We start from the raw sequence: 17,190 nt of genomic DNA, 5'->3' as shown, positions 1-17,190 counted from the left end.
TAGGGTGACTATCAAATACCCAATTTTTTGCATTCACAGAATGAATAAGGAGGGACACTATCCAGTAGTGGAAAAGGCAGGACAGCGAGAAGTTTCTGGCATGGTGGTGGGTATTAGGGATACAGAGTGATTTACTAAAATGGTAACTAAAACTACATATTGACATTATAGGTCATCTAGATTGATGACACAGTCTTTGCCAGTCAGTGTTAAGTTCCAGACATGGGAAGATGTTGGGGTCCAACGAGCAAATTTCAGTTCATTTCTTTTGAAGAGGGTGAACAGGTGGCTCTCCGACAGTCCCTGCAGAGTTGCCATGTCAGTCACAGTGACTACAGGCCCCACAAGAGGTATTGTGTCACAGGACATGGGCTCCATGTTGAGGATTACTCTCTGAAGTCATAAAGCATAGTATTCTGCCTAGTGCACAATATGTATCCACATAGATATGTATCCTGGAGATCATTCTGCATTCCAAAGTTGGCACAGTCATCAGGTGCCCACAAGCACATTGCCTTTTTCTGCCCCTAGTTGTGGAACATGCGCCTGTGTCACAGTGCACAGCAGAGGCTCAGAGAACATAAATAGAGCTCTCTGCTAAGATGCATGCTTCCTAAAGCTGGACTCTTTCCTGTCAGTCACTGATAGCAAAGAAGCATGCTAAACAAAACTACTGAAAACGGGCCATTTCCAATTGTATTAGTTTCTTTCTGGGCATAGCTGAGGTAAGCAGGAAACAAGGTAAAGGAATGAAAGCTGTGCTTTAGAGTCGTATGCAGAAAAACTATTTACCATATATAAGACTAAATTTGGGTGTGTGTACATTGTGTCTCATCTATTTTGTATGCAGATAGACTAGACTATATCTGGATGAGCAACATACCCATATCTTATTTGAAGGATGCTCTAGATAGTAAGAATATCATTCAATCTCTATCTTGGTTCAAACATATTTTCAAGTGAGTATAATTTCATAAGGAATTGCATAGTGCAATCCCACTTGCTAGAACATTCAAGTACCTAACCACTATCATATTTCATGACGTTTCCTTTTAGCATAGCTTAATATTATAATCCTTATTCAGAAATGAGCTTTCATGAAAAAAATCAATAATTACCTTTGTCACTATTTATTTAATGAATCCACAGGAAGACTTCATTAAATTATAAATGCCTCATTACTGATGTTCTTAGAATAGATTTCCAAAATTATGGTGTGAGGCAGTTATTCATTCCAGGCAAGATACAATGCAGAGAGATCAGAACATGTCCGCTGAAATGACTACTGGTTTTGCTAATGCAATATTCATGAGAATTTGCCAAGACAATCACATTTAATCCCGGAGAATATGGAATTGAAATGAATTCTTTTAAATTGTAATTATCCATTGGCAAGAAAGTTCAGCAAGTTTTATTTCATATATAATTGAAATAACTTTCTTCCCTGCCAGTATGGGTTGGGTTTGAAACATATTTACAGATTTGGAGGGAAATAAATATTGGATTTATAAAATATTCTTCATAGTAGCAATATTTTACCATATTAAATGTTTTTCACAGGGACAGATGACTCTTTAGCAACCATTTATATTTAAATTGCTTTTCAACTCCTTTGCATAGAGTAGAGTACAGTACAATAGAGTATTGAGTAGAGTAGTATAGAGTAGACAGTGAGTTAGTGAGTTGTGGTAGGAATTGTTTGGACCAACTCTGGTGATTTTTCATTTCCACACTAGTTATTCCACAAAGTTTGCATCCATGATATGCTAAAGCTACTCAGAGTTGAGACAGCATAAGGCATATTCAAGAACAGATGGACATTGTTTAAAAACCAGAACCTCTCCAAGAATCACTGATTCTTGGTGTTTTGTAATTATTTAATATAGGTAATTAATCAAACATGGTGAAATCTGGGCATTTTGATATTCTAGAAAATACACATTTTATGATGCATGTTGCAGAAAAAGTTAAGGATAAATTGAAAACACTTGTCTGTGAATTGGGGACATTGTGTTTCTCACTTATGTTATTGCTTTTTATTACTTGTGTGTACATGTGTCACATGTGTATCGGTACAAAAGGGGGCCAGAACACAACATTGGATCTCCAGGAGCAGAGTTAGAGATAGTTATACACAGCCAGGCATGGGTAGTAGGCACTCAACTTGGATTCTTTGTAAGAGCAGCAAATGACTTTATCCTCAGCACAGTCTTTCCAGAGACTGTGTAAATTTTTAAGTTTTCCTACAAAAATAGTTCTATTCACAAAACGTTGCCCTCCTTCATAACTGGAAGTTTGAGGAGAACAAATTATTGTAGTCATTTTCTTAGAGCAACTTGGAAAGCTCAGCAGTTTTTTCTTCTGCCCCTTCTGTTATAAAAAAGACATTTGTACTAGACAAGAATTGCAAACAACCATTTAACTCTGGGTTAACAATATCATCCTGCACTTACTAAGCTGTAGAGCTGAGTTCTTGGATGGAACTGTCCTAGCATTTAAACCTGTCCTGTATGGGGGTCTATTCCAGTTCCAAAAGAAGTCCATGGAAAGTCTTACCAGACCTTTGGCTAGTCCTAGATAGTACAAAAGTCATTTGTTCACTCTTAAGACAATAAAAGTACCTTCAACTGACTCACCTACAGTAGTCTGTACATGTTCCCTTATAGCTGCTCAGTGATGCCTCCGTGGGCCACATGTCCTGGGAAAATAGAATTGGTTCCTCTTGTTTCTGTGATTCATTTTTCTTCCTTCATGAATCCTCCAGGGATGAGTCAGAAGGAACCGGAAGTGATAAGAAGCAGAAGGGATCTTACTGAGCTAATGTTATGGTAGCAACCATGTAGCTGAGGGTATTCCCTTGAGTTCTTGAAGAGAATTTTTTTAAGAGCTCCTACCCATATCTTCTGAAATACTTCATCTGCCAAATGACTTCAGCTGTCAAAATGGCTGAGAATATGAAGACACTTTCTACTAAGCCCAACGACATGAGTTTGATCCTTGGAACCTGCACCATAGAAGGAAAATCACCTCCATTCAGTTGTCCTCTGACTTCCACGTGTGCCTCTTCATATCTGAGCAAGCATGTGTACACGAAGACACATTCACATAGTAAACAGCTTTTCATTTCTTAACTTTTTGAAATTAAAACATGATTCCATCATTTTCTTACCTCATGTTTCTCCCTCAAACTCTTCCCACCACTCCCTACAAAACTTGGTTTCCTTCTCTTTAATTCTTCTACATTCCTAAGTATATGAGTATACCTTGTCCAAACTCTTTAGTGTTACTTGTATGTGTATGATTTCAGTGGCTGATCAACTGCTATTAGACAATTCATTAGGGGTTCATTTCTAGGGAAGACTGTTTCTCACACTCTCAGGATTCCTCAGTTGCCTGCAGTTCTTTGTTTATGATTGAGCATCCATGAGATTTTCCTCTTCCATGTTAGCCTGTCTATACTAGTACTGCACTTGTTTAGGTCTTTTTCAGGCAACCATATTGTTGAGATATCATGGATGAAACTTCCCTGTCATTTCTATGGGACACAACGTAACAGCAGATTTTATCGTCCTCTGGTTCTTGTATCTGTCTGCCCCTTCTTCTACACTATGCCCCAAGCTTTAAGTGCAAGAGTTTGTGTTATAGATGTATCATTTAGTGCTGGGTACCCCATGATCAGTTGTTCTTTGCATTTTGTCCATTTGTTTTTATAATGGTATCCATCTGTTGGAAAGAGAAGTTTCTTTGATAAAGGATGAGTGCTATAATTATCTGTGGATATAAGATACATATCTAGAATGCAGTTGGGTATCATGCTGGTTTAACAAAGTAGTAGTTTAAGGTTACCCTCTAATATCCATGACCTCACGAGCCCTAGGCATTTGGATTCATTTCTAGTAGCGGGCATATATCATTGTATCCTGCTATTCCTCCTATCCAGAACACCCCCAAGTTGTGGTTCCCCTGTCTTTTCTTATTTCCATGATCATTACTCGAGGTTATATATTCAAATCTGAAGATCTGGCGCTAGGAACTGCAGATGAGAGAGAACATGTGACAATTTCTCTGGTTCTGGGTTACCTCACTCAGTATGATGATCTCCCATGCCACCTATTTCCCTAAAAATTTCATGATTTTATTTTTCTCTGCAGCAGAATAGTATTCCATTGTGTATTTCTGTCACATTTTCATTATCCACTCCCTGCTAGAAGGATATTATGTTCATTTCCTGGCTTTTGTGAATAGACAGCCTTTGACCACTGCTGAGCAAGTCTCAGTAGGATCTGTCAAGTTCTTTGGGCATATGCCAAGGAGTGGTATAGTGGTGTCACATAGTAAATAAATAGCCCATTTGAATAAATGAAAATAAAAGAACTCGTTAACTGAAATTCCACAGAGGTAGGTGAATATAAATCCTTCAAACACTCGTTTAGTTTTTCTGCCTCGGGCATTGAGCATTGAGCATCCCTGGTTCTGGGTCCCTGTACTTTGTCTTGTCTTTCTCTCACCATCCAGTCCCACCCTTTCAGTGGTCTTGTTGAACAGGTTACTACACACTCTTGCTCCGGTCTCTTGTCTCTGATCCACTCATGATAGCCTCTGTGCTAAATAAGTCTGACATGTAATGCCACCTGGTGCTCGGCTATCTCTTTGCTCGGGTGTAACCAAATCCTGGTTTTCTGATCACCTCAATCAAACTGCAGAAGTCACATGTGACGCCATCTGAGATGCTCCAGGCAAGTCCCTTTCTGCTGCACTCAGGAGAAGAAAAACACAAGAAGCATCTGTAGGGGTAATGTGGAAATCACTTCTCCCGCCGTCCCAATCCCGACATCCATGTCCAATCACGAGGCTCTTCCTGGCCTTTCTTCCTTGGCTGCCGAACTAAATTAGGACATCAGTATCAGGTTTCAGTGCCCTTTCTCTTTCACATGCCGGTCTTGAGAATTTTACAGTTAGGTTTGTAAAATAGAAGAACAACTTTTTAAACTTATTTTAATCACCCGATATGCTGGGCTGAACCGGAAACAAAAGGAATCAGTCTTAAGGCGTCATTACGTTCACATATCAGTTGCATACTATGAATCATATAAAATATAAAATAAAATTATTTTAAGTACGCAGTTCTTGATAGATGTCTGCAAACTTCAAATGATAATTGAAGGCCCCATTGCATTTCTACTCTAACAGGGAGACAAAAACCGGTCGTCATCTACAGTTGGACTTACCACCTCACTTTCTAGAGCTGTAATGAGCCAGTGCTCCTAAATTCAGGAAGTGTAATGGGATGTATGGACCCTGGAGACAAAGAGTCTGGGGCTAAATCAAAGCTTTTCTTGTCTAAATGTGTGATGCTAGCTAGCACTTAAGATCTTGCATATGTGTTTAGCTGTCAAGAAGAGAAGCTCAGAGTCAAAGTAGCTAGAATCATTTTAACAGTTTTGTGAACCTTTGACATAGAGTCCATGTTTGGACTTACTTTTATTTCCCACTGTATTTCTCACAAGCCTTTTAAATATGTCATGGCAAGAGTTTTCAATATCTGTGGAATCATCCAGGTATTAAACAGGAGAGGTCTAATAAAAATGGGAATTTTATTTACTGGTTCTGGAAAAAATTCAGTTTTAATTGTTTTTATCCAAGATATTTTAGTGGGCCCTTGTTATTTCATTGTTTTAGCAAAATTCTCATCAGTATATGTTAATAAGTTACTTAGTAAAGTATTTATGAATACTTAATATTTACTAATAAGCATAAGTACATTTGAGTACAAATATACTCATAGTCTTAACACATATAAGATACCTCCAGAGGACATTGGAAGAGTCTTACTTAAGTGATGTGATGTTTTCTGTGATTAACAAATACATGGGTATTATCAAAAAAGGAATGTGCTGGGGAATTCTCCATGTAGCTCATCCTCCAGTGGATGGCTCTACTGTCATATGCAGACGGGCAAAACTAATTAGACACACTGGGCTTTTAAATACATAAAGACATAAATTTGGGTAGAGAGAAATTGGGGAGGGGAAGTTGGGAGAGGCATAGAGGAGGATGGAAGAGTGGGTGTGACCAATGTCCATTGTATACATGTATAGAATTCTCGATGAATAAATAAATAATGTAAAATTTATATTAGGCCATGAGCATTTGTCTAATGATTCAACACATAAATGCTCAATTAAAAAAAGAAATATGGCATTTTAATGTCAAATTGTTTATCAAGCCTAAAATAAATCAAAACAAAAAAGATTAAAATCAAATTAAATGATAAGAAATCTTTTATGCACGATAAACACAGGAGGCATGGGAAGTTTTAACATATTTAGAGGTGTCACAAATGGCATCTTGAAAAATTTCCTTGAATTAATCTAGTCTTATTTGAGAGTTTTATACATATGTAATTAATATTTTGTATTATGAGCTGATGGTGTCATCTTGCTGCTTAGTTAAGTAGTGAGAACCCAGCAGAAGTCTGAAGTTAAGAGAGCCAAACCTTCAGCTTCTCATTTGTGATTTAAATTTCCTACAGGCTGTGTGTCCTGTAAAACTCTCTTCCCCCCATGTTGCTTCTCTGCTAAGGTTTTATGAAAGGCAAGCCAGAGACACCATGAGTTGATGGACTCTGACAAGGGCCTGCAGCGCAGGTATCCTGTGCTACTGATTAAATGAAAACCCACAGGCTTTCAAAATCAGCTCACGGTGGCTTGACAGCCCTGCTGTTAGAGACCTCGTCTCAGAGGTCGAGGACAGAGGCACATGTTTCTTTGGCACCCTAGGTGCTGACATTCTGAAGTTAACAGCCACAACTTTACCCTTAGAGTGATTTTTAATATTGCCTTGCATAATTCAGAGAGGGAGAGTTAATTTTAGATAATTATGCTAGCTCCATTTTAGCAAAGCTGTAACCTAAAAATGAGGAAATCGGATTTTGGTCCTAGCTTGTCTCTGCTAAGTTGCGCGTCCTTGAACAAGATATTGCAGCTTGATGTCAAAGTTCATTATCTGAAAGGTAAAGTCACTGGGTATGTTTTGAACTGCTAACATCTGGATGGTTTGTTAGCTAATGTCTAAGAAATCATTTTGGTGAATGCCTTTTTGTCTGTCCACCCCTCTTACAGAGATATTTTGTATTGTGAGCATCTATCACTTGGCTCTAGACAGATCTCATTGCTCTTATTTCAATCATTATTAAAAGGGAGGGTTTCAAGTCTTGTTTTTCTTATGAAAGTAGAAGATTGGATTAAAGGAGCTGTGTCAGAGAACACAAGAGTGCATGCTCTAATGCCAGCAGCTGTGCACCTCCCTAGTGGCAGCCCCCAGGAAGAAGGCAATTCCCTTGCAAGTGTGTCTTTCAGAATAACAATTATCCATGAAAGAGTTGTCTCAGATTTACCCAAATGTCAAGATCTTGATTCTACTGCATTCAGTTTTTCAGAAATAAAATCAGAGGGACGTGACACTTGTCCAAAGCATGTTCTTGGACAATGTCTGCTATATAATTCTTATGAAATGCTGACTAATCCATTGATTTAACAAGACCTATCTGCATCCTTCCTAACAGCACCAAGGAAAAATTGGAGTTAAGTTTAATGTTGGGACAGATGACATCGCCATTGAAGAATCCAACGCAATCATTAATGATGGGAAATACCATGTTGTGCGTTTCACGAGGAGTGGTGGCAATGCCACCTTACAGGTGGACAGCTGGCCAGTCATTGAGCGCTACCCTGCAGGTAAGCAAGGGTTTATGGACCTGGGAGCAATTGTGTGAAGAAGAGCTGGAAAATCAAAGCAATGTTTGCGTCCGTTTCTTCAAACTGTGGTTTTTCTGAGAAACCATAAAGTATTTGTTAGACTTGAGAATCGTGTCAATGTAATGCTGTCCTAAACTGTTCTTGCTACCATGTATAAATGGCCTTTTATAGATGAACTTGAAGCCACACATTACCGTTTGCAAAATCCACAGCATCGGTGCACGAGAAAAATGCACACATAAAAAGCGCAATGTGTCAAAGATTTTTACTGAATCCTTGCATTTGAACAAAGGAAAGGCTTTGTCAAAAGTAACAGTTAAAATTTAAGTCCGAGGGAAGGAATAATATAACACTTTTTTCCTGAGAGCAAATAAAGCTGTTCCTGTGACAGTGGAACACAACAAAGACTCATAAAATGTACGAGGAGAGCAGGAGGTAGTAGGCAGAGATGCGGCCTGGAGTGAGATGACAAGAAACCCACAATTACAAGAAGCATTGTACCACATGTGCAGCTATGAGGAAAGGGGGTTCATTTCAACTTCATGTAACCACAGTGGTTCATGAAGACTGTGAGGTGACAGTGTTACTAGGTGAAGTCTGCAAAAATATTCTTTTTTTTAATACAGGACACAGTTTATCATGTAGTGTAAATTAAAACATAAAACCATTTTACATTTACACAATAAAACTAATAACAAGAATGAGTCCAGAAGGAACACCTGTGTTGGAATTATTCACTTCTTAGATAATTTAATTAGCTATTTATTAAATAGCTTATTAAGTAAATACCTTCTCTCTAGGAATAACCCATACTGAGGAGATGGAATGTCCTTGACATTTTTATGAGCTTTTTCTGAATTATATCATTCTTTATTTTCAGAATTCTGTTCTAATCTGTTCTGTTTTGCAAAAACATGATGAATTAGATATAATAAACTAACTTCCTTATGACATAATGTAAAGTCAAGAAAATAAATAATGGGTTTGGAAGTTATTGTAATACTGACAAGTAATAAGCATTCAATAAGTGTTTACTAAGTTGCTATTCTGGAAAACATCGAGAGCATCCTAGTCTACAAGAGCACCCTAGTCTACACAGTGGGCTCCCGGAAGACAAAGAAAGGAAGGAAGGAAGAAAGGAAGGAAGGGAGGGAGGGAGGGAGGGAGGGAGGGAGGGAGGAAACAGAGAAAGAAAAAGAAAAACATTATTAGAAGCATATTCAAAGGTCAGAAGCTAATAAAGCATAATAATTAAGGAACAAACACTTACAAATAGTTGTGATAGTTATAATCTTTTATATCCAGGCATGTATTCTAGGTGTCCTTTCACTAAGGTGAACTTTGATTAATAAAAGAGTGAGCAAAGCCCCAGTCATTATTGTGAAGGACACATGCAACAACTGACATACAAAAAATTACAACACTCATGAAAAATTGCATATATATTATCCATGGGAAGACACATGAGAACTGCTACACATGATAAAATTCTGAATGTATTCTGCACATACAAACTTAATGTAAAAATCACAGAGACCGCACCATTGTGTCATCTAATTATCCACTAATCATCTCCTCTGTGTGCAATTTAGCATGGTGCTGATGAGGGGAAAAGACACGAGACTTTCAAATATCCTTTACTCATGGTACTTTACAAGCAACATCACCATAAAGGCTGAAGATAAATTTCCAAGGGTGAGCGATCTAGATTAAAGTTTTTGGAACAAAGTGATTTTAAATACGAGTTCAATATCATAGTCTAGTATATATCTTTTATATCAGCTTGTGGTTTGGCTATTTTTATTTTAAAAATTTAGGGAGGTTATTATTCATTAGAAAAGCCACTAGGCTAATGCTTTTACCACCAAATCCTATAATCAGAGAAGCAGGAACGGAACCAGCGGACTGTATTTGCTTCCTTTTAAAGTGCCTGCACTGCAAAATATAAGGGTTGAAATTAGTAATTAAGGATAGCACTTAACCTTCCATTATAGGGCTTTGTGGTAAATGCTTTTATATAGAGCAATTTATCTGGTAGCGACACTATACCTTTAATGAAAAGCACCTAAAGCATTGACCAGTGGTATTACCCTGTAATTGTCTGGAAGGCTTTCATAGAGAAACTAATTAGTAGACGTAGGTTTTTTATGCTCTTGTGGAGGAAATGCAATATTCTTACAATTCAACAATTCACATTTAAGAATAAATATTGAAATTTCTGAACATTAAATCTGCTTTCCATTATTTTCTGTGCACGAAGCAAAGTACAGAAATAATATTTTGCAAACTATTTAAAGTTGGGAAAATTGTTTCTTATCTCATGACAGTTCAAGCTCTAGAATATAATGCATCATTAATCCCTGATTTGTTCCTAATTACAGTTATGCAGCAAAATGTTGTCTCTCATCAAAAATAGACTTCCTCCTCTTCTGTTAATCCACAAAACCTTGCATCATCTCACTGCCCTCAAGATTATTCTCAATAAATTAGCTACTTGTGATAAAATGGACTTCATTTGCTACCATAGTATGTGCTAAATACCTTTTGTATCATTACAAAGTTAAAGATTAATTTTGTTTTCATGAGTACATCTAGCCTATCTATAAAGATGTATACAATAAGCATATTAAGATCATACTTAGGACTATACTTTGGCAACAAGTCAAATTTTAATTGTGCAAGATAGTAAATGGGAAAAATATGAGGGCTGTACAATATTTAAATAAAAATTCAACATTCAAAAAAAGCAACACAATCCAAGAAATTTTATTTAGATTATTTTGCACTGACTAATGTAAGAAACAATTCAACAAAATCTGCCTCTTTTCAAGGATGCATTTATTGGGTGTAATTAGCAGATAGACATGGAGACTGAGAAATATTTATGAAACTGTTAAATACCTCACATGCTAAACAGAAAAGTATAAGGACAAGTGAAAAATAAGCAGGGTGACTATAGAATGCATTGTACGTACTTGACACCAGTGAAAGAAGAGATGTTTTCACTTTTTAGTCTGCTCTCCTCTCCCTCCCCTTCCTTCCCCTCCCTTCTCCTTCCTTCCCTTTCCTCTCCCTCTCCTTCCTCTTCCTCTCCTCTCCTTCCCCAACCCCCTTCTCCTTCCTTCCCCTTCCTCTCCCTCCCTTTCCTTCCCCTCCCTTCTCCTGCCTTCCCCTTCTCCCTCTCCTTCCTTCCTCTTCCTCTCCCTCTGCTTCCTTCCCCTTGGTCTCCCCATTGCCTCACTTTCCCTCCCTTTTCCCTTTTTCTTCATCCTTTCCCTTTTCCTCTCTGATACTTTCTTCTCCTTTCCTTTTCTTTCCCAATTGCTGCCCTGTGCTCTCTCATTTTACTGTCATTCAACATCCTAATGTCCCAGGGATTCACAAGGAAGCAATAGGCAGCCTTGAACTGCAAATGTGTGGTAAGGAGAGAGATATAAACAAGGTTTCCGATTGTTGGATTGGCTGTCCTGGAAGACAAGGAGAACACTGAAAACCTACCAAGGACAAACAGAGGTAGAGTTAAATTGATATTGGAAGTTAAAGAAAGGAGTAACTGAAGGTCTGGAGTGCTGTGACAAAGTCAGCCCCTTAGGGAAGAAAGGACTCAGAGAAATGGCTCTAAGGAAGTCTTCATGCAGATGGTTTGCATCCTTTTTCTAGCTGGGCAATTTGCTTTAAGTCTCAGAGTTTTTAGCTAGAAATTTAACCCTTGGTTTATTGGCTTAATCTGATAAAAATCTTTCAGGTCATGGGAAAGCCATACATCATTGCCTATTTATCAACCCATTTATTTAGATGAATTGGGTACTCATTTTTTAAACACATGTCATCATTAATATATTGATTATTTAAGACAGTTCATTATTTAGTGTTAAAAGTTTGATGATTTTTTAAAGGTTATGTTTAACCTAGTTTGGGCTATGTGTGATGTAATTAAGATCTACTTCATTTACAGTCATAAGACTTAGAAGACCAAACAAACTTACAAGCACTTCTAGCTTCTTCATTTTTGAAGCAATCAAATTTAACCTTGAATAGGCCAACTAATTTTATATAGGTCACTACACTAGCTAATGGCTAGTCAAGCTACTGACTTTTGTCTGTTGACAGAAATTCAAATTATAGGGACGATTGTGTGAAGACTTTGATGCAGCAGTGGTTATAGCCATTAAAACTTCAGGTCCTACTTGTATGATTGCCCCTAGATGCATACGAACTTCCCAGTCAGCCATTTCTGGGGACACAGATGCAAACCAAGACTATGAGAATTAAATGGTAACACATGGCATGAAAGTAACTTTCTTACAAAAGTCACAGGTACTTGGTTAACACTAACTTTTTGAATCAGTAGTATTCATTACCAGGCACTGATTATTTTTAAACTTCACTTGAACAACTTAATTAGTGGATTAGGTAAATCATTACAGATAATTAGAATTAGCACATTATTGTCTTTAGGGACTTGGGGCAGAAAAAGTCTATGTTAGCAAAAGACTCATCCCGTGTTCTGGTTCATTGTGTAAACTTGATTAAGCAGTTGTCAACAGATTCTAGAACCTACACTAAACTTTAGTGGGAAAACATTGACCTTTGCTTATTAATTTTTGCTGAAATATAATTACAGATATGTTGAGTATTTGTTGCAGTCTATCAGTGTTTGGCATAGTTAAGCATCCACTGGTATAAGTTTTCCATACTTCCTCTTAGGTTCTCTGTGGCATATAAGATCAAGTAGTTAAAGGTCTGCTTTTTATAATGCCAAATACTTCTCTTCATGGTGTTCAATTTTGCTAGGACTTTGGGGGCTATTCTTGATATTAAAGCATAATAAACATTTTATTGAACAATTAAATACACTACGCTAAAATTTACCAGCTAGGCATCAAAGACATCTAGGAATATGAGAGACAGGGCATAGTTCTTTAGGAATTTAATTGTTCCTACATTTGTTAGGCCCTGGATATTTTTAAATATCATTTTATTGCAGATTTGGGAAATATTAGTTATTTCTAACTTGCTGTTTATTTGTTTAAGGAAAAGTTCCCCTGGTGATTTGGTGGATTTGGGACTCATTTGGACTGCATGTACTACAGAGCAAAGATCATGTAGATGTTTTTCCAACCATTAGTCTCTGTTGAACAACAGAAGTAATGGATGGTAAATCAGTAGTGCTGAACTCCATTTTAAAAATGGCAGTCTTGTAGTGTGTCTGAGTTTTCCTTTTTTGTTTTATCCTTGCTGTGTATTTACAGGAATACTTGCTATGCTCTAATATAGGAAACTTAAATCTATCCATGACCATCACAAAATGCTCTTCTAATAGGTATACATTATTTGACTCTCAGCAGTATTCTACCCAGGTGTACTTGGACCACATTTCCACAGGACTAATTTAATCATTGTCTACAAGACAATTCAGAAGTGTCATGGCCCTAGAAGGACATTTCTTTCTAGTTTCAAAACATATTTTTATATCCTAGGGAAAAATGTATTTGAAACTGTTTATTGCAGAAAGAACATAAATAGCCTAAATAGATTTTTCCAGATATATATTATTATTTCTTACTGGATGTCATTGTGAGTAGTGCCTGGATATATAAATTAAACACCTTTTCTATTTATTCTACTAATTTAATCCTTCCACTTTAATCAGTTTCGCAGTGAAGACATGAAGATAATATATCAAAATCTTTAGAAAGAGCCCAATAAGATTTTTTCCTGATCCTCTATCAATTAATATGTGAAGCTAAATTTAAATTGAGCTCAAAAGAATTAAGTATACTTTGAAACATTTAATGAGCCTCATTTTGTTCCATTTTGCCAGTTTTCCATGATACTTTTTTACTTTTGAAATTCTCAGATTCTATTTCTTAGGAACCAACCAATATAAAACAATATTCATTATCACTGCATCCATGAGATTTTGCTAAGTAAAGTATGTCTTATATTAAAACCTAAAAATATCATTCTTCTGACAGGATTCCCATTAAACTTCCTGTTTTATCTTCAAGTTGTTCAATGTGAACCTTATTTAACAATTTAAATTCTTAGCATGATAAAAGGTTGTTAGGATTCCAGTCATGATTTACTTACGTGAAATCAGAGCCTTGCCTTGTCATGAGTTTGAATAAAGTAGGGGAAGATGATGACAAATTGTGTGTAACAGAGTTTTCTCTAGAAATTTCAGTCGATCTGCTGATTATAATCAATGAGTTGATGGATATGAGTTCATCCCTAGCAATATAAATGCCTGAATACCTCATTAGATGTAGTGACTCATGCCTATAGTCTCAGCACTCAGGAGGCTGAACCTACTTTCTTACTCTATGACTTAAAAAATGGTGGCTATTAAATATCACTTTATGGCTAGTAAATCCTAGTCAAGAGATAGCAGAGCATAAAATGGTTAAAATTCCCTTTACTTGAAAGACCTATGTAAAGTATACAAATGAAGTGAATAACTATCTTTGGTTATAGACATTATATAGATCGGTGTTTCTGGTCCTTCTAAGAGATTCTAGCAGTACAGAAACTCTGATGAAGCAGTGTCTTTAGAAAAATTATACAAATATTTGTATTACATACTATATATTGTGCATGTGACTTTTAAAACTTGCCCCTCAACATCAACAAATGGACCTTGAGTGCATTTACCTAGGAACTGGTAACGTTGTTCCAGATGATCTTTATAGATGCTGATATTTTAAAGGAAAATATGGATGTGCCCTCAGTGGAATGAAGCCACCTGTTATTAATCTTCTTTTAATAACCTTTTAGCCAATGACTTCACCTTATTGGGATATCCTTTAGTCACATAGAATTATAATCCTTTCTTATAAAAATACCAACTTCTGTTATTTAATTTTAGAATTCTTTTCTTTGAAAATAAACACATTCTTCTATTTCAAGACGTTGGGTACTGATAGGTGCAATATAAAGTAAAATGATTACCTCACATACTTCCTGATATAACTCAATGCACTGGCATTCTTGATGTCATATACAAAAAACTTATGATCTCAGTATAATCTTGCTTTATTTAGTTTCTATCACTATGATAAAACTCTAGGACCTAAAGCAACTTATACAGGAAAGGGTCTATTTTATATTACAGTCATATACCACATTGTATCACTGAAGGAAATCAGAGATGGAATTCAAGGCAGGAAACTGAAGGCAGGATTTGGAACAGAAGCCATGGATGAATGCTGTGGACAGTCTTCCTCCTCTGGGCTTGCTCATCCTGTTTCCATACAGCTCCCTGAACCACCATTCCAGGGGTGGCACTGTCCACAGCAAGCTGATCCCTCTCACAGCTATCATCAATCCGGAAAATGAACCACAGGTTTGCTCACAGTCCTGTCTGGTTGAGGCATTTTCCAAATTAAGACTCCTTCTTCACAAATGCCTCCAGCTTGTATCAAGTTGACATAAAACCAGGCAGCACAAATCCTGATCAGTATTTTCAGAAGGGCCAGATTTGTAAATGACAAAGAGAGACAGATCTGAAGGGACCCTGACATTGGAGGTGAATGCAATGTAGGTTATAGATTAGATTCCAGACTAAAACACACTAGTTAACAGCTTGTAAAAAGACTCAGTGGGTAAAAGCACTTGCTACATTGCCTTGATGACTGGTGCCTCTCCCACCCTAGAACTGAGACTAGATGTGGGACTCACACCTGCACTCTTACCATGACGTGACAGGAAAACACAGGAGAATTGGCAGGGAGCTTGACCATCTGCAGCAGCTGATGGCAAGAGAGAACTTGACTAAAATTTAGGATGGAAAGAGAGAACCGACTCATGCTAAAATGTTGTCTTCTGACCATCACATGCTTTTTAACACTCACACACACTCTATACCCACAATAAATAAATAAAAATAAACTTTGTAAGACATAGTAAACACTGTAATTAACAGCTGATATTAATACAAATTTGTTGTACTTGGGATTTGCCAAAGATTGTCTTAAATTTGAGCAGTGAATGAACAGCAAACCATTACTTGTCACTTACAACTTTCTATTAAGTGAAAAATTTAGAGACAATGGCCACCTAAAAATTTATTTTGCTCACTTACCCTTTATGTTACATTTCCAGAAAGAAATTTTAAATGACAAAACTTCATCTCTTTACCAAAGTAATAAATCATAGGTACCTGTTGCAAATAATTTATATATGCACACGAGCATTGCTATTAGAAAAGTGTGCGTATTGCTATACAAGACAAGCTCAATTCTGTAATAGTTCAAAGGTGTCACCTAATCTAATATTGTAGACTTTTCTTAATTAAGTCAGAATGGCACATTATACTTGCAAAGCCTTTGAAGTATGAAGCCTCTAAATAGGCCATGGATTAAAATTAAATTATGATGATGAATAGCTTATGTCAAATTTAGCCTCATGGATACAATAGTTCTTAGAGGCAGACTTTCATCATATGCATTTTCAAGTCTGTTTTGTTTTTAGCTTTGTAAATTTGCCTGTATTCAACAACAGCTGATTATCCCCATCGCTGGGAATCTGTGACTTAACTTCCCTCATGCCAACTTTTATTGAAGTAATTTGTCATCTTGAGCACATTATCTCTCAGCTGGTGGCCAAGAGATTTAAAGTGACCATTGAGAATCCAGGACAGTGAAGACTGAGCATAAGTCCCTCCAGGATATCACCATTTGAATTTGCAATGCGCTGTTTCTGCTAGAATTGTTAAATATAAAACTAGGCAGAAGAGAGGAACATTTAGCCTCATTTTTCAAGATAATGTCAACTAATTGATAACACACCATCGTAGTTCTTCAGGGTCACTCTTGCTGGAGCATCTTAAAACTCCAAGTAGAGCCTACAGCCTTCTCATTTATTATTTTTATTGCTCAGGGTGGCAGAGGATTTGAAAAAGAGTACATTTTGCGATTAGAGGAAAAACAAACTTGAAGCTTTTAAAAATGTACAGGTGGCTTAGCTGAAAGGGGGACAGAATGGTTACAATTAGAGGATGCCAGTGCATTATGGACATGAAGTTGATATGGAAGGTTAACTCCACTAAGTCGACTCAGTAGAAAAATATTAGTGTTGTACTGGCATTGAGTGGAGAGGGAGCAGAGCTCACCCTAAGCCCTAGAAATTTTTAGAACCTTTTAAATTCTTACCTAGGTTCTACAACAGTGAGTTGGAAAGGTGATTTGTGGATGACTCTACATTTAGGCATTTTTCTGTATATTGTGCATTACAGTGTAGGTATAATGACTTACATTAGTTCAATAGCACTCACAGAATTATTACATAGCAAAAAATTATTAGTATTCCATTTTGATTAAAAAAGAAAGGTTTACAATTCCACATTGCAGGCCATCATTGAAGGATTCCAGGACAGAAACTCAAACAGGACAGGAACCTGGAGGCAGGAAGTGGTGCAGAGGCTATGGAGGAG

At 36.9% G+C, this 17,190-nt stretch overlaps 1 protein-coding gene across 32 annotated transcripts in view; it reads left to right on the top strand.

Moving 5' to 3' along the window:
* Positions 1-17,190, top strand: part of Nrxn1 (neurexin 1) — a 1,058,108-nt gene that overhangs the window by 881,319 nt on the left and 159,599 nt on the right. For all 32 annotated transcript variants that reach the window (XM_040736989.1, XM_040736999.1, XM_040736994.1 and 29 more), the window contains one exon: positions 7,565-7,736. In XM_040736989.1, the coding sequence (XP_040592923.1) occupies positions 7,565-7,736 (172 nt within the window). The remainder of the gene's footprint in view (positions 1-7,564; positions 7,737-17,190) is intronic.

Source organism: Mesocricetus auratus, unplaced genomic scaffold (genome assembly GCF_017639785.1).
Source record: "Mesocricetus auratus isolate SY011 unplaced genomic scaffold, BCM_Maur_2.0 Super-Scaffold_100676, whole genome shotgun sequence".
NCBI classification, from domain to species: Eukaryota; Metazoa; Chordata; class Mammalia; order Rodentia; family Cricetidae; genus Mesocricetus; species Mesocricetus auratus.
This window is presented reverse-complemented; position numbering and strand designations above follow the sequence as displayed.